Here is an 18,135-nt window from a genome sequence, read left to right as displayed (position 1 = left end):
GGGCCAGTGTGATCTGCCGATCGCCGGCCACTGTGACGTCCACGGCTGGCCGGCCGGCCCCAGCCAATCAGGTCACAGCGCGTGCTGCCATCGGTCAGCCGGCGCGGCGCTGATTTGCACCACGCCATTACCCCTCGAGCTGATTTGCCGAGTCAGTGCTCCTCCGATGCCGTCACGCCGACTCGGCGGACGGGCCGGGCGGTGCTCGCGGGACGGGACGGGCGGGCCGGGCGGTGCTCGCGGGACGGGACGGACGGGCCGGGCGGTGCTCGCGGGACGGGACGGACGGGCCGGGCGGTGCCCGCGGGACGGGACGGCGGGCCGGGCGGTGCCCGCGGGACGGGACGGACGGGCCGGGCCGGTGCTCGCGGGACGGGACGGGCGGGCCGGGCCGGTGCTCGCGGGACGGGACGGACGGGCCGGGCGGTGCTCTCGGGACGGGACGGGCGGGCCGGGCCGGTGCCCGCGGGACGGGACGGACGGACCGGGCGGTGCCTCGCGGGACGGGACGGACGGGCCGGGCCGGTGCTCGCGGGACGGGACGGACGGGCCGGGCGGTGCTCGCGGGACGGGACGGGCGGGCCGGGCGGTGCCCGCGAGACGGGGCGCGGGCAGCGAGTCGGCACCCCCGGCTGAGGGCCAGTAGCGGGTGACGGCTGACCAGGCTGACGACGGAGACGGCCCGGCGACGCCGGTGGGCTCGGATGGACACACTGCACTGGCCGGATGTTACCAGGTTGTTCAAAGTTGAGGAGTTTCGGAGCCGCCGGCTCTCTTGTGTGGTGCTGATGGATGATACTTCTGCCCAAATAGCGCTCAGTCACCCAATTTGCTGGGTGCCGGGTGAGATTAGCAGTTGATGACAATCAGAGAGGGGAGGTTTAACGGACTGTGTCACTGCGTTATCTGTATTCCCTGGCCGAGGCGGTCGGAGAGAATCGTGGACACCGTGAAAGCCGCTGCCTTCGGAATTCTTGGGAAAGTTATGCGGCACTCGGGTGGAGATGTCCTTATGTAGCCTCTGCAGTGCTTGCAAGGACTTCCGGTTTGCGGTAGAACTCCATAGGGGTTGTGTGCTAGATAAGTGCTTCATATGGTATTTGTTTGTTCCGTTTTGAGGACCCCATTTCTTGGGAGATTCCAGTTTTCCTGTCCATGCTCACTGAAGCACTGCAATGCTTTTTCGAATGTCTCTGATAGTAATGTCATCTTACAGACATTTCTAAGCACCAATTTACACACGTTCTCAATGGATTCGTCGTATTGCATCTCAGGCGATAAATTATACGGAAATGTGCCACGGCAAACTCTGTTGTTTGTGATAACCTCCTGTCGTGCAGGTTAGAGGCACCAAGATGCTTAAGTTCAATCCCACGCCTCTGATTCGCACACGGTAAGCACGCACTTAGCTGTGGTTTGACTTCGATCACGCGCGTCCTCCGGCAGACTCTACAGCCCGTGTATTTGTAGTGTCGCGAGACGCCCGGGGTGCCGGCGTCTGCATATTTTGTTAAAGCACACTGATACGAGCCTATGCCGTCACGTCAGCCGCTGGGATCAATCAGAATCGATCACAGTCGCGTGACGTTTCCGCATGTTAACACAGCGAAGCGGCGCCAGCCGTGGAGATGCGGCGGCGGGGCGGAGCGGGTCTCGCTGGCGGGACCAGTCGGGCGCGCCGGCCCGATCACGCCGAACGCCCCACTGACGCCTGTCGCCTCTGCGGGGAGGGGCACTGGCACCGGCGGCTGCCGGCCGGCGTCCACAGGAGCCGTCGCCGAGGCTCAGGGACGCGGCGGCATCGGCGGCACCGCTCTAGTGTCCTCTGCTGCCAGCGACCCCGGCCGAGTTAGGCGTCACCGTGGCGACAGCCCAGGAGCGGAGAGCGCTGGCGGCGCCTCAGACCACGCCGGCCGGCTCTCGTCGGCGCCGTGACCGTCCGTTCCTGCGGCGGCCGTCAGCGGTGTGGCGTGTGGCACGATCGGACCGGCCTGACCCGAGCACAGACTAAACCCGAGCCAGTGTCGGGGCCAGAGCCAGAGCCAGGGCCGGACCCAGAGCCAGAGCCAGCGCCAGGGCTGGAGCCAGAGCCAGCGCCAGAGCCGGGGCCAGAGCCAGCACCAGAGCCGGAGCCGGAGCCAGAGCCAGAGCCAGAGCCAGAGCCAGCACCAGAGCCAGCACCAGAGCCGGAGCCGGAGCCAGAGCCAGAGCCAGAGCCAGAGCCAGAGCCAGAGTCAGAGCCAGAGCCAGAGCCAGAGCCAGAGCCAGAGCCAGAGCCAGAGCCAGAGCCGAGCCTCCCGGAAACGAGCTCAGGACGGGCGGAAGGAAGGCAATCAGCCACGGCGACGAACCTCTCTGGCCAGTCGGGGCCGCTGTCTGAAAATGGTTTCTCTCAATGCCACACCATAGTCAATATGCGGTCCAAGTAAATGCACGCCGACGTTGTGTGCGTCATTGGGGCTCTACGACGCACTCAGCTGCTGAGGCTTTATGACGTCTCCTGCCTCTCACCCTGGCAGGAAGGACGGGCACCGCGGGGAACCGAACCCCGTACCTCCGGTTTCCCAGACGCGCAGTGGTTAACGCCTACCGGCACCCCTGCATGCATGTCGACGTTAGGCGGAGCCGCACCAAGCTCTCTTCCTCAGCCCACCTTAAACGCCGCGTCTAATGGGGAAACCACAACAGTTTTTGGTGATCACTTAGAAAAGGCGTGGCTTCCTTGCGAGATGGAGAGCAATAGTTTGCTATGCTGTGCCAGGTCCAGTTTTGCCGACGGACATTCCGCCGCCGTTGGCTGGGGCCCTTTCGCGGAGCTTGGGTAGCCCTTTCGCGGAGCTTGGGCTGATATTCATGATCTCTTGGGTCGTGAATAATCTAGGAAAATGGCAGAGCGCGTTGGTCTTCGATGCATAGGTTGCCGCCGTTTCAGAATAGGCTTCCCCATGAAAAATGCGTCTTCTTGGACTGCCGGAACGGTCCATTTGCATTTCATGGACTTCTGCACCGTCGTGGTGTAATCGGTCCCGTTTAAAGCATGACCCAGTTCGGTGTCCATGCCGTATGGTCAGGGCCACTGGCATGATTTGCCGTGCTGCCTGATAATCACACATCCACTGATGAAGGGATCTATATTCACGGACATAAATTCTCGTGTTGTCACGCCGCAGGGTTCCGCGTGATAAGATGCGATCCCACGGTTGGAGTCAAACACCGCCACCGACCGACCAATCACCGCCTTGGCTCAAGCCCATGTCCCGCTGTCATTGTAAATCTCATCAGCGCACGGCGTCAGGCGCCGGTCAGCTGCCGTAAATCGCTCCGGTCGCCAGTGAAATGCACCGCCTCCCGTGGCCCGACTGGAGCGGGCCGGGCGCTCGCGGGGCTCGTGGACTTGACACACTTGGTGCCACTTGTCCTGCACCGAACCGTGACGTCCAGAGGTGCACAGACTCCAGCTTCATGCTGCGCCAGATGTGCTCCTGTCGGGAAAGTAATTATTTCTCAGCAATCACTAAGGGCGTGTTCGCAGCGGCCCGAACGACGCAAAATCTATACCTCACAGTCACTCGTGACGTCATACCCCATAGATTCTGCGCCGTTTGGAGTTCGCGGCGACCCGGACGACAAGGATTCGATGCGACGTCACGTAGTCTTTACAGGACGAGCAGAATATTTTGATGTGACTCGATGGGAGTGAGACAGAAATGGCGCAACACATTCAATTATAAACAAGTTGATGCCCAAATCAATATTGCCTGCCCAGGACCGACCACGACTGATGTAAAGGTGTTCACAACGTTGCAAAGAGCAGATTTGCAGATCAATTCTTAGAAGCGCTCAAAGTACCTACAAACGGAAATGTTGTGTCTTTGCACAGTTATTGGCACGACAGTTACGAAGATACAGACAAAAAACAAAAACAAAAAACGGGTTGCGCTGCGAACGCGCCTGGCGAAGATTACACGTGACGTCACGTAGAACAGATCATTCTTGGTGCGCCACGAATACACGCTAAATGCTTTCATCAGAACCTAGACAGTAAAACAAGATCGAGGTAAAATAACACTATTTGAAACCTGCTGTATCTTTTGCTTATTATCAATAATCGAGTGCATTTTGACCAGACAGAGTCAAAATGACTCGAGGCGCGTTCGCGAAAGAGATGCAGAGTGAAAAGTCTGTTGGTGACACTTTGTAATGGAGGCTGCACCGAGTCGCTGTCGGAAACTGACTTGACTGCCATATGCTTTCAGAAAGATTGTGTCAAGAGGTGGGGACTTGCCTTTTACAAGATCCCAGTTCTAGTGCCTAACGGAGCCTGACTAGCACTGACACGGCCTGACCGACGTCGACACGATCTAACCCGTACTGGCATGGCTTTACCCATACTGACACGGCAAACCCTTACTGACACGGCCTCGTCCATACTCACGCGGCCTGACCCACACTGACACGATCTGATCCTCACTGACCTGACCTTACCCATATAAACACGCCCTAGCCTATGCTGATATGGCCTGGCCCATGCTCACACGTTTTGACCCATGCTGACAGGGTGGGATCCGTCCAGTCGAGCCATCACAGCCTAGCGGAGCTGGACACTGACTCCTGACCCCTGACCCCTGACCACTTATCCTTAACTTTGGCCCTGCCCTGTTCTGATTAGAACTGATCAAGAGAGATCTGAGAGCAAGAGAGCAAGACCTGATCCGGCCTGAGCAGGCCTGATCCGGCCTGAGCAGGCCTGATCTGGTCTGAGCAGGCCTGATCCGGCCTGAGCAGGCCTGATCTGGTCCGATTCAAGCAAGTCCACGTAGTGCCGCTTGACTCATGCTATGGCTTAATGAACACCTGTTGAGTCAGTGCACCTCATCGATCCTGGCTGGGACCGTCAGTATCGCTCGGGGCCTCCTTACTGAGAGCGGTCCGACCCAGACGCGTCAGGCCAGCGGGGGGCCCGAGGTCGAAGCTGCTGGGAGGCCTCCTCCGAGGCCTCCACGCTGAGTGCGGGTCCTACCCCCCAGACCGCGCCAGGCCAACGGCGGGGGCCCGAGGTCGAAGCTGCCTGAGATCCTCCTCGGGGCCTCCTCGCTGAGTGCGGCCCCGCCCCTGAACGCCGTCTCTCTCGTTACAGAGGTCCGGACACCTCCGCGGGGACGTTACGATGAGCCGAGCGAAGACAGCGTCGGCTTCGAAGCCTACCAGGTCAGTTGATGGTGGAGCGGCATAGAAGGGTATAGGAACGAGGGAGAGGAATGGAGAGGAGGGGGACGGAGAAGTATAGGGAGAGTGAGAGGGGAGAGGAGGAGGACAGAGGAGAGGATGATGAGAGAGAGAAGGGGGAGAGGCACGGGAAGGAGAGAGAGAGAGAGAGAGAGAGAGAGGGGGGGGGACAAGGAGAGAGGTGCGTAAAATATGCAAGCAGAGGAAGAGAACGGGAAGGCAAACGGAACGAACTGATGGCATTTTCTGGTATGGTAGACAAATCTTCTGTCTTAAACCACGCCGCAGTTCTTACCAGGCCACACAGTCTTCGTGTACCAATACATTGATTGGTATTCCATAAGCTTTGATGGCATGCTTCATTGCGCTATCATGCCTTAATTGGTGCCCAAGATGGCAGGATGGGCTGTTACAGAAGCTAACTTCACCTAACTCAGCGCTGACGGATGGCGCATGGCCGGACTTCTCAGCAGTCTCGCCACTGGCTTTTCACACAGTCTTGTGATTTGCGTTGCGAGGATATGACGGCCGTTTTTGCATGAAAAGTACGACGCCCCCCCCCCTCCCCCCCCCACTGGCAGGCATCAACAACGTGACGTGCGAGCTGCAACAACTTTTTAAGTTTGATGATTCCACTTGAGCTTCTGAGAAAATCACCCATTATCGGTGTTATTTCTATAAACCTATGGTGAAGCACATTAAGGCAGATGTCGAATAAATTAGCATATATGTGTTATTGATGTTGTGTACTGATTTACATTGCACAATTATCCAGCCCTTGGCTGGCACCCGAGGCCTCTATTAAACCGTCGGGATTCCCTACTCAGTCGACGAGCTTGACATCGCAGAGGCTCGCTGGCTCATGGAATAGCTAATCGTGCCCCGTTCGTGCTCGAGAGACAGCTGCATGGGCCGCGTGCCCGGCATGCACTGGCGTCGCGGCGGCGGCCTTTGCGGCTGCCGGCAGTGTGGCCCCGCCAGCGGCGGCGGTCCGGCCGAGGCCCATCCATCACTGCCGTACCGGCTCGTCCGCCGCGCCGGTCAGGGGGCGCCAGACGCGCGGGGGGCCGCCGCCGTCAGACTCCCCAGCGCGCACACCGCCGCTGTCACGAGCTGGGCTCGCCGACTTCAGCTCCTGCAGCCGCTGCTGACTGCCGTCATCACCGCGGGGTGGGACGGAATGACCCGCCTTCAGCTTCAAGCCCAGGGGTATATATATATATATATATATATATATATATATATATATATATATATATATATATATATATATATATATATATATATATTGCATACCCGCCAATCGCACACCGGCTTGTTTTAACGTGCGCGCTTCGCTCGCTCGTGGTGGCTCCGAAGTGGCGTGACCCACCCGTCCGATTTTCCCGCATACCGGCTGACAAGCACCGTCTAATGGCTGCCTTGTCGGGCACGATCTTTGGCGATTTTGCCATCGGCATGCTGAAATGCGACGACTAAGGCAGAGCGTGCGACACCTTTTCCTGGACTTGAAGAAGGCATCCGGGGACCATGAGGAACATCAAGCTGCTCTGTGTTAAGGCAAAACGACTACTTTTGCGCTCTCAACCATAAATCTGCGGTACTGCTTAACCATGCACTTTTAGGGACAGGTGCCAAGCAGCTATATAGAGGGGTAGCTCATAGCTCCACTGACGAATCACCATGGGATCACCTGTGAGATAGCCAACTTATGGGAGACGGTGCATGTGTTTGTTCCAGGTGCTGTCCTGCACCTAGCTGGCTTTGGCTCTGGCTTGGCTTGGCTTTGGCTTTAGCTGCATATGGAACCAACTCACGTGCATCCCCGTGAGCACATGTTTCGAGATAAAAGTGTTCATAAATGCATGCCTGGCATATATACCTATCAATTGACTGACTTTCCGATTACTAATCAATTACGTTGCTACTGATGCCTACATTATCTGACCGTGATGCATGATGGTCTTTCGTGAGGGTTTAGGGTGTCAGCAGGCATCGCGGCGTCTTTCTGCAACAAATCTGCATATTGTCTTGCAGGCTAGCCAATTATTATGTATGCAAACACCCAGCGGAAATACATTGCATAAAACAATATATTCCGCTCGTCGCCTGCACCTGGTCGCAGATTTTACCACAAATGGAAAGTCCATTGCAGGAAAGTGCCTGATAAAGCCATGGGGTTCCGTTGCCTTTTCAACTAGCGACGGCCACCCATATTATCTGAGAGCCTGTCATATATTAATGAAACAGCTCTCATAACAAGATTCAAATGGCGAGCTATGTTTTAACCCAGGTAAATAGTATGGTAGATTAGCCATACTTGTTGCCCTTCATCCACAGCAGAAAGCTTTGTATAAATAGCGTAATATATCTCTTATAACTGTGTGGCCACACAAGAAAGCATGCAACAGCAAATAGCACGTAACCTTGTTGCGTGCATCGGGATCTGACGTAAATAATATAATTCAAACTTACATGATATATAGCTGCAGCGAAGCATGCAGACGTACTATGACGGCATGTGTTATTTGTCGTGTTATCGTATGCAGCACATATTGTAGGATGACTCACGGGGACAGAAGTGATGGTCGACACATTCCCAGCTCCGCGGGAAGTAAATGAACTCCTATGCAGAAACCGGCCCTGACTATTTGGCTATAGCGCTTGGCCGTTGACACCACCCCGGCGTTGGACCGTACAACGGTTGGGAACGCCACCTGCTACGCCTGGCCGTCCTGACTGTTCCGTCAACAGGGGTAGACCACCACGTTAGGCCCAGCCAGCCTCTCTAAGCCGTCTGCCTTCCCTTCTGACAGCCCTGCCGGTCCCCCAGCAGCCTCCGCACCACTCACCTTTCCACCACCCGCAGGGAATAAACGAGCGCGAGATGAACAGCCTACACAAGCGCATCCCTGGGCTGCGGCGGCACGACCCCAAGACGTCGACCATCCGGCAACACTACTACCCGGAGGGTGGCTGGGGCTGGGTGGTGTGCGGCTGCGCCTTCCTCGTCCACCTGGTGATCGCTGGCTTCCAGCTCAGCTACGGCGTCCTGCTGCTGCACGTGCTGGCCGCCTGGGGCCGCGAAAGCTACATGAAGGCCGGTGAGTGACGCCGCTTGGTTCTCTGATCGGTGCCCGGTCGGGGCGTGGACGTGAGCGGGTCGTTGTGCCGCTCCGGCGTGACCTCTGACCCCGCCCCGTCCCTGTATGTCCGAGTCGTCCTGTTACATTTTGTCCCTTGGCGCTGTCTCGTTGCGTGGTGTTCTGTGGCTCCCAGTTCGCTCCTGGTGCTCTGTTCTGTGGCTATTACTCCGTTCCTGGTGCTCTGTTCTGTGGCTTCTGCTCCGCTCCTGGTGCTCTGTTCTGTGGCTCCCACTCCGCTCCTGGTGCTTTATTCTGCGGCTCCTGCTCCGCTCCTGGTGCTCTGTTCTGTGACTTCTGCTCCGCTCCTGGTGCTCTGTTCCGTGGCTCCTGCTCCGCTCCTGGTGCTCTGTTTTGTGGCTCCTGCTCCGCTCATGGTGTTCTGTTGTGTTGCTCCTGCTCCGCCCCTGTAGTGTCAGGGTATGACCGCTCTTGTGTGCTGCTGGTCATGCCTCATTCCTACAGTTCCGCGTCACGTCCGGTTCCCGCGTGTGTTCCTCTGATGCCCGTTTTCGCTTGACCCCGGCCGCGCTCCGTTTCTTTGTGCACACGCCTGGTCACGGTCCGTTCCGCGTGTCGCTGCTCGTGCCCGCTCCCCGTGGCTCGGGCGGCGGCGTGGGACGTGCTTGAGGAGCCGGGTCGGTGAGTCAGCTCTGCGGGGCGGGGCCGCGGCCCACCACGCATCAGGGGCGCCGGCTATCGTCGATTCCCATCTGCGGCTCGGTCTGTCGTCACGAACCCGTCATTGGTCACTGACGCCGGGCCGGGCGGGAAGTGGCGCACGCTGCAGCCGGGGCGTACACCGGCGTGAGGCTCGGCGCTGAGAGCAGCAGGAAAAAGCAGGCTACCTCCTGCTGCTGATGTTGGCTCTGCGGGCTGCAAAGTGGATGTTGCACTCATACGAAATCGGGTACTTTTCTCTCATTCATAGTAATTGCTTGGCTTGCTATACGTTGCACTTAAGTCACGGGCAGAGATAAGTGAGTTTCCGTCGTCTCCTATTCATGTGAGAACTTCGCTGCGGTTCAGTCTTCTATCCCAGACCGCAGCACACGTGTCTGTTATCAGCGTCAGCATGTCGTCAACAACGCGCCAGTCAAACTCCGTCCCCGATTTTAATGAGCCCCAGCAATGGTATCGAGATCAGTTGGCTGCTCCAAAGTCCCGACGCGTTGCTTGTTAACGAGGCCCAGCACAATCATGACTCGGTGAACCGTGTGAGAGGCTGGATCTGATGGCCAGCTATCCGGGCCCTCCGGCGAGCCGGTGCCAACCAATCACAGCCGCCGGGGAGCGCGCCAGCCCCTGCATCGAGCGCCGGCTCGTGGCGGGCTTTTACCGGACGGGCGTGCCGGTCGCCGCTTTAGATAGACGCGTCCAGCTGTTGCGTCAATACATCTGGCAGTGACAAATGAATAGGTCCGCCTCGTCAGGTGTGGACAGCTGCTGACCGGAGCGCCAGCTGCTGACCGGAGCGACAGCTGCTGACCGGAGCGCCGGCCCGGTCCTTGAGAGATGCCCGGGCTGGGAGCTGACGGGGTACCCGGTCCGGCGGCGACCGACCCTGCTGAGGCGTCTCCGGCTGGCCAGCCGGCCACCACCGATCAGGAGAGCCCGCCCCGCTGGTCAGCCGGCCACTCCTGATCAGGATAGCTCGCGGCTGGCCAGCCAGCCACCACTGATCAGGATAGCTCGCGGCTGGCCAGCCGGCCACCACTGATTATTATAGCTCGCGGCTGGCCAGCCGGCCACCCCTGGTCGGATAATTATTTGTCGTCCCGGGTAAAGACGAGAACGTGCTCCAAACGTTCATGCCGCACACATAGATGTCGGCTCACTGTTCAAGCGGGTAATGTGCAACTCTGAGAATGAAGCTGGATGTGGAAATGCTGATAGCGTCGATAAACTTTGCAACTATTTTTGTATCCAGTAGAATCGTCGTCACTGACCACTGATCCTAGATGCATCCTGTTAGAACACTCTTGAGATACGTGGACCAAACAACATTTCTATTAAGGTCAGATGCTTAGCAGGGTATTTAGTTGACGTCTAGTTATGCACAGGTCATACCTGATCGTATCCCAACATCTTTATCTAGCAGCTGATTGCATATATCTTCAAAGAAATACTTCTTGAACGTAATGGACAGTTTCCCTACTCTCTGACTTGGGCGACATTCGGATAGCGTGATCGCTACATGGCAACAGCACTAGAAGCCCTTGGAGATCCCCCCCATTAAGCAACCCATAAATAATGTTGTTCTATGATTAATCCTTCAGCAGTACTGAGCCTGCGTGATGAATCGACGGCAGCTGGGACTCTGTGTGATGACGCACCTGGCGTCGCCGCACTTCTGCTGAGCGCGACCGCTCTTCGCCACCCTCTCTCGTCATTTTTTGTCAGTAGGGCTCCGCCTAATGCCAACACGATTACCGCGCTAATTGGACTGCGGCGAGCCGCCAACCCAAGCGGCAAAACCAGGTGTCGCCACCGGAGCGGGCCGCACGTGCACCGCCGGCTCTCCTGGTCCGCCGGCAAAAACGGCTCCGATGCCGGCCCGCGTCAGGCAGCTGACTGAGTCCGGCAAACTGACTTCAAGTCTGGGCCGAAACCAGTAACCTGACTACGAGTCTGGGCTGGGTCCAAGGACCTGGCTACGAGCCTCGGGCCGGGCTCGAGAGCCTAGTTCGTATCTGTCACATTTTTTTGAATCTATGGGCGAGTTCAATCATTTTCAGAGCTCATGCGTCCGCGTCCGAGTTTGAGTCGTACGATGTTCAGTCCGAGTCCGTGTCTGAGTTTAAACGTAAGAGTCAAAGTGCAATAGCTTGTCACGGGATCGCTCAAGATAACGGTAGCTTCATGTCAAGCTGTCAGATTCTGAAATCTCATCGGGTGTAATTGCAATAAGGTAAACGAATCTCGACCCTTTCTGATCATACCTTGACTGGACCGTCACCTCACGTGCCGCCGCGCCGGGTCACCACTGGAATGCGTATCGAAGTTGAGGGGTATATTAATACCATGAAAAGAAGGCTCACGCCACGTTCACAGCGTATAAAAATATAAGTTGCCTAGAAAACTGGAATCTTGCGTACCTTAGCCAAACCTAATTAGTCCTATCCAACCTTGTTTATTTCTTTACCGTTACCCAAGAACAGGTAACTACGAGTGCCCCTCCCGCCATCCAGCGACGCAATGAACCGTACATTAACAACAGAAAAACAGAAAATTAAGTCGCGGACTGAGCTGCATCCAACCGAAAGCAAACCGAGATAAACCTGACGCGCCCAAGCCAGCACGACTCAAAAGGTGCCGTAATGAAACTCTGCCTTCTGCTGTGGGTCTGACCCATGTCTGTTAAAGACCGTCGCCGTCCTGACACTGGTCTCCTTCTCTCTCCCGGCGCCTTTCTTATTCACACCACGACGCCGCTGGGCGGCGCCACCGGCTGGTTCGCGGCCCGCCGGCTCTGACGGCGCCGGCCGCAGGCACGCCGAGTCTGTCGTGTGCGCCCATATGCCGAATTTGATCATCGTTTTCACAACATTGATCTGTTTTGTCGCATGTGATGCTGGGTAGTAGGTGTACGTGTGGCTACCAGTGAGGACGCTTTTTGCTTGATTTGCTTACTTTTGATCCCGTTGTTTGCGTTAAGTTTTAGTCCCACAAGCTTTTTAATATTTCACATTGGTGATGCTTCTATGAATTTTCAGCTGTGTAAACATGATATTACCCAATTTTTCCTCAACCTATGTCTGGAAATTGAATTCAAATAGAAGATTCGACCAGAGACCAAGGCTTCTGGAACCAAGTAGCCCATGTTATTGTCCGAGTCCTGATGTCTTGAGACTTAATGTGAATCCGAGTCCACGATTTGTTGTTGCTGAACCCGATTCCGAGTCTGATTAGATCTAAACTGAATCAACTCGCTCGAGTCCACATCCCAGAATGCCACAATCCGCTCTCGGTTACAGCACGCCGGCCCGGGACGGGCTCGTGAGGCCGGTGAGCGGCGCCGACAGACCGGTCTCGGCGGCCGTGTCACTCCTGTTCCAGGGCCTTGGTGTCGCCCGGCGCCCCGCGCCTCTGCAGCGCCCGCTCGTGTCACCGGCCGACGCGTGATGGAACAGCGGGTGTCGGGGACTTCCGCGCCAGGCCGCCCATGGGTCCCCGGTGGCGCTTATGAGCGCCGAGTTATTGCCAGTGGGTTTTTTGTTGGGCTGGGCGCGCCTTGATTAATCTGTCACCATTACCCGCGAGATTAATGAAGGACGTGCGTAAAACCGCGCACGCCCTGCCGATGGTGCGAGCCCAGAGAAAGGATGGTGCGGGTGCGCCGTGCCGATGCCAAGCGACCGTTGCAATAGGCTTGCTCTCAGCCCTGATGAAGAAAACTGTCACGTGCAGATGGTGAGTATCGCCTGACTCAAAACTGCTGCCAATACCCGGATGTGTGTGGGTCCCACAAGCTATCTCACGGGCTAACAGTGAGCAGACACCGCGATGCACTCATGGAGCGTTTACGCCACGTCTTTGAAGACTTCTTTTATCTCCTTGAAGCTTGCTGCAGGTTTGCTGGACTCATCCGATCAGAGGCGGTAGGCCGTTGGTTTACGTGACGGAGCTGAGGCCGTTGGTTTACGTGACGGAGCTGAGGCCGTTGTTTACGTGACGGAGCTGAGGCCGTTGCGAGCATTCCCGTGGCTCCAGCGTGGGACGACAGCGGCACCCTGGGTGTGTCTGGACAGTACATAGGCGCCGACACCGTGTCGGACGCCGCGGCGTCCACGCCCCAGTAACGGCAGCCAGCTCTCTGTTAAGCGCCGGGCGGTAACTCACCAGCGCCCACGGCTCCAAAGGACGCTGATAGATGTCACTTTGTTTCCACTTCCCTGCGCCACATCGATCTTCCAAACTCATGCAGTCTTGAAAGAGTCGCGACAGGGTGTGCAGACTTTCTGAGGTTCCGGCAGTTTCCACTCGATTTAGACGTTCGGAAGTGCGCGCCGTTCAAAATCTCCGTTTGACCACCGCTCATTTTACGGTCAGCGCAGTTGTGTTGTTTTAAATGGACAACCACCACTTAACAGAGGCATGTCGAAGGGATGTCTTGGGATGCGCTAAGATATTTGTCCGAATTCCTTCAGTTACATGATTTTAGCGGCAGTCATTTTGGTCTTGATCGTCCGTCATTCTGCTGATGGGATGTGGGTTTGGATGTTGTCCCCGCACGTCGGTGCGAACCGCCGTCATGCATCACTCACCGGGCGGTGGTCCGTCACATGGATCAGTCGGTCCGTGGAAGCGTGCCGTCCAGTGAGGGCCCGTCCGCCGGTCGAGGTCCTCAGGGCCCAGCGGCCGGGTCAGTCCGGGCCGGGTTCGACGGACCACACTCGCACGCGGACCCGACCGGTTCCGTAACACCCGCCACGTCACGTTACGCTCGGCGGACGGCTGGAGGGTGGCGCCAGGCCGGGAGCCTGATCCCGAGCCCGGCGTGGAGCTCGGCGCTGTTACCGTCAGCAGCGTCGGCGCCGAGCTGCCGTCGCCCAACACTGCCCGCATCTCTGTCAACCGCCAGTCAGCACTGCCTACTGTTCTTCTCCGTCCCGTCCGTCGAAAGGAAGTCCGCTTCGCCGGAGTTTCGGGCGTTGTAGAGCTATCGATGGACCAGTCATTCAATTGGCCAGGAAGCGTCAAGTGCGGTAGTAATCCGCAAAGCAGAAGAATGTAGCTGGTACTCGGACTTCATTTAGGGAATTCTCTCTTTGGTAGGTGCGTGGGAAGCACTGGTATAGGCTGATGGAATTTGATCGCTATGCACACGACGGCATTCGTCTGGGCAGGGGTGTAGTTTCTTTTTCAGTTGGGGAGTTTCATTCCCCCCCCCCCCCCAACACTTGGGAAACAATAAGCACAGTCCGGAATAAACCCGTTTTTGGGATGTTTTGGGGAAGACTGGGTCATTTTTCACTGCTGGCCACCTAACTCATGTGGCGAAACTACGCCCCCGTGTGTGGGCGCGCGCGCCGTGTGAGCGTGTGCGCCGAGCTCAGGGAATCGCAGGGCGCAGTAAAAGCACCACCCGGAGTCCTTATGCGCAAGTGACGAGACCGAATCGGCGACCGAAGCGTTTTTGAATGTTAAATCAGGGGCCCAATCGGGAGACGAATCAGGAGTTCAATCAGGACACGCTTGCCGCCGCACATCTTGATATGCAGAGCGTCGCCAATGCAGCATGGGCCCCTCTTGCCGCACGGTGCAGATCTGACCTCCTTTCTTTTTATGGTATTTCGGCAGGGCTTATAGCGTGCGGTGGTTCGGTTGAAAGCGATTGAAGTGATCGCGTGAAATATTGCAGCATTACAGTTGGACACCATTGTCGGTCGGCGCCACTTTATTTTTGCAAAAATGTTCTCGTTTCTGAATCGTCTGCATTTTATATCCTCAGTATATCACCAACATCAACGGACGAGGACTCGGATACACTGTGACCCGCATAATTTTGCAATTACGAGACATCCGTCAAGCTGTATGGGCCATTCCAAAGGCACGCCCACAGCCTGGACTCGTTTTGGAAACGTCTAACGCGGCTATTCGGGGACCAGGCATATTTGACTCCGCTTTGTTCAACCCCATTTCTTCGACCTCAATGCCGTATTCAGAACGCCAATAACAGTGCCTACGTTCCTGGGGGCCTGCGAACATCAAAACTTGACAGCTTTCAACCGCACAGTGTGTCGAGATCTACTCCCACGTGAGCAGCATTTTTCGACACCTGTATTGTTGAACATCTACTGTCGACACCCTCGTTGTTGATGTCCCACATTTTGAACACGTTCAGTTATCCAGAAACTACACCGCTCTATGATTGAGAGTATGGTATGATTCAGTTGTTTAGTGGCATTGCTAGGATTGAGAAGCAAGTTTGTGACCTTCGCCAACTGCGTGACCTTTCTTGCCGACCGCGAGCCCGCTGCAGTGCCGGCCCTACGGCTCTGTATTGCCGCCTGTCTCTGGGCAGGCCTCTCCGTGCATATGGGCGATTTCATGACGCTTCTCACGATCCTGTAAGTCCGCATTAACAATGCGATGCGTCATTACGGTGTTTCGAGCTATTTTGGTCCCTTAGGATAACACAAGTTAATGCCGATCGATAGGTCGCATCAGCTTCCTGCATGTTATCACTGAAATCTAAGTGGCAATAGTCCAGCTCGGAGGAAACATGCCTCCCCTCCCCATCCGCAGCCGCCGTCCAACAGCGATGGCGGCCTGGCATTACAGCCAACGCCATATCCCGCCGTTTAACATGTGCGACTAGACAAAGCGTTCCCGACTAGCTGAAAACCCTCCTTCAAAACTCTGTGGTTTGTAACACCAAGTCACTCTGTGTGATCCTGCTCCCCGTCTCACATGACAGCGTGGTCTGACACTATGATGCGTTGGACGTACCCTGAGACACTTTATCCCTGTGGTGCAATGTGCGTGAATGTTTGATGCCCTGTTACACCTGTTACACGGTGTCGTCATGCTAAGCTGTATGCGCGTCTTGTTCCAGTCTGGCGGGGCGGTCTGACTTCGCACCCTTTGTGTTGCATCCTGGTGGGGTAGTCTAACTCTGCACGTCCGTGTGCTGCAGTCTGGCCCGTCACGATGATCTTGAACGCCCATGTGCCGCAGTCTATCTGGCCGGTCCGACCCCGTCTCCGATGCACTGCAATTTGGCTGGGCAGTCTGTCTCTGTGCCCCCCGCGCCGCAGTCCGACCAGTCCGGCCCCGTCTCCCGTGCGCCGCAGTCTGACCAGTCAGTCCGACCCCGTACAGTGGTCTGGGTTGCTAGTCGGTCCGACCCCGTGTCCCCGTTGTCTGACTCCACCTCCCCTGCCCCGCAGTCTGGCTGGGCAGTCTGAACCTGAGCGTCAGCCTGCTGGTGACGCCGGCCGTGGTCGGCTTGTGCCGCCGCAAGTCTACCCGCCTGACAGCCGTGCTGGGCGGACTGGTGGCCGCCCTCGCTTGTCTCTTCACCTCGTTCGCGCAGCAGCTGCATCAAGTCTTCCTCAGGTCAGCCGGTGGCTGAGGCTGCCAGTGGTCGGGTCTTCCTCAGGTCAGCCGGTGGCCGAGACAGCCAGCGGTCATGGCTGCCAGCGGTCATGGCTGCCGGCGGTCGTGGCTGCCAGCGATCATGGCTGCCAGCGATCATGGCTGCCAGCGGTCATGACTGCCGGCGGCCATGGCTGCCAGCGTTCATGACTGCCGGCGGTCATGGCTGCCGGCGACGGACACAGACAGACGCGACGAAAAAACCGCGGTTGCGCTTGGTTAGTCGCTGTGATCAGTTTGAAAAGTAGATCAGGCGGCTCTAAACCGGCTGGGCAGGATAGGGCTGCGGTTAGGCTCGACGGCGCGATGGTGTCTAAGCATGGTCCGGCCCCGTTCAACCGGTGACCGTAGTAACACGCGGTGATTCGCGGTGAGGGGCCCTGGCCGTGGTGGGTGACGCTGTGCCGGCAGTGGGTGATACTGTACCGCCGGTCAGTGATGCTGAGCCCGCGGCGCTGTGTTCCAGTTACGGCGTCGTAATGGGCATCGGCGTGGGTCTGACGCGGGAGACGTCTGACCTGATGACCGGCCAGTACTTCAAACGGCGCCGCGAGTTTGTGGAGATCATCGTCCAGTCTGGCGCCGGCATCGGGCTCACGCTGGTCTCCACCATCCTCCGGTACAGCTTGGGGTACGTGGACCTGGCTGCTACATCAGCATTGGGTGCTGACGCAGTGGGCGGGTACGCTGGACCTTAACGTCTGATGCTGGCGCTCAGTTCCTCGTCCTCCTTTTAGGCTGTATTTGTCCTCAGTGATGTACATCACAGAATGGGTTGGCGTCCCAGCTCAAGTTCCCAGCGGTTCACTGTTTTTGGCTCAGTAATCTGCATAATATTTCAATCATTAGCTAGTAGCATGCATGCATGTATGCAACGCGATATTAACAGTCGGTGAGTGCTGTTTCAGTGATTTTTACTAACGCCTCGAAGTTTCAAAATATGATCTCGTCTTATGCCTTCCGTCTTTGTTCGAGCAAGGTATGCTTTAATTACGTGCTCAAATTTTAGAGCGTGTTCATTTTCGTGCTTTTGATTTCATGTACGTCATTACGAAGATGTGCTTTGCTGCTTGTTGTACTGGACGATCTGCCTTCGGTCAGACAACTGCAACAATTATTTAGCCGACGGAGCACGACTCGATGCACGTTGTGAGATATGTGAGATAAGTTTTCATTTTGAAATTTTACTTGTAAGGGTAGCATTTGTTTTATACTGTCAATGGCCGAAGAAACGTTATAATGTGTCAGGGTAACTTACGATTTTTAGCTGTCATCGGCACTTCGGAATCAATAAAACTTGGATTTCTGAAAATGCCACAAAGTTCAGTCATCGGCGTACCCAAAGGCAAGCAATTGGCACTGACAGCCTTGGCACAATTGGAGAAAGTGTTCATGACCTGAGATATCAACAAATTTGGAGGTTATGATTTTACGTTTTTATTTACAATGTGGCGCACGTTCTGTGAACAATTTTGGTTATGAGTGTTCCGCCAGCCTCGCACCCATTCGCACAGACTTCACAAACTCACCCCAGCCGTGAAATAACAAATACTTGCATAACGCCTTGGCTCTTATAAATAACACACATTTTAGCGCCAGGAAATATTGTCACACATTTACAAACTCTCCAACGTGAGCACAACGCTGAAGGCAAACGATGGAG

At 56.4% G+C, this 18,135-nt stretch overlaps 1 protein-coding gene across 1 annotated transcript in view; it reads left to right on the top strand.

Moving 5' to 3' along the window:
* The window catches only part of LOC119103117 (monocarboxylate transporter 14), a 47,120-nt gene extending 29,950 nt beyond the window's left edge, over positions 1-17,170 (top strand). The window contains exons 3-6 of the mRNA XM_037226568.1: positions 5,138-5,208; positions 8,096-8,330; positions 16,265-16,433; positions 16,939-17,170. Coding sequence (XP_037082463.1) covers positions 8,114-8,330; positions 16,265-16,433; positions 16,939-17,170 — 618 coding nt within the window. The 5' untranslated portion in view covers positions 5,138-5,208; positions 8,096-8,113. The remainder of the gene's footprint in view (positions 1-5,137; positions 5,209-8,095; positions 8,331-16,264; positions 16,434-16,938) is intronic.
* Positions 17,171-18,135: the final 965 nt, after the last annotated feature.

Source organism: Pollicipes pollicipes, unplaced genomic scaffold (genome assembly GCF_011947565.3).
Source record: "Pollicipes pollicipes isolate AB1234 unplaced genomic scaffold, Ppol_2.1 Scaffold_5724;HRSCAF=6776_pilon_pilon_pilon, whole genome shotgun sequence".
In the NCBI taxonomy this organism is placed as follows: domain Eukaryota; kingdom Metazoa; phylum Arthropoda; class Thecostraca; order Pollicipedomorpha; family Pollicipedidae; genus Pollicipes; species Pollicipes pollicipes.
This window is presented reverse-complemented; position numbering and strand designations above follow the sequence as displayed.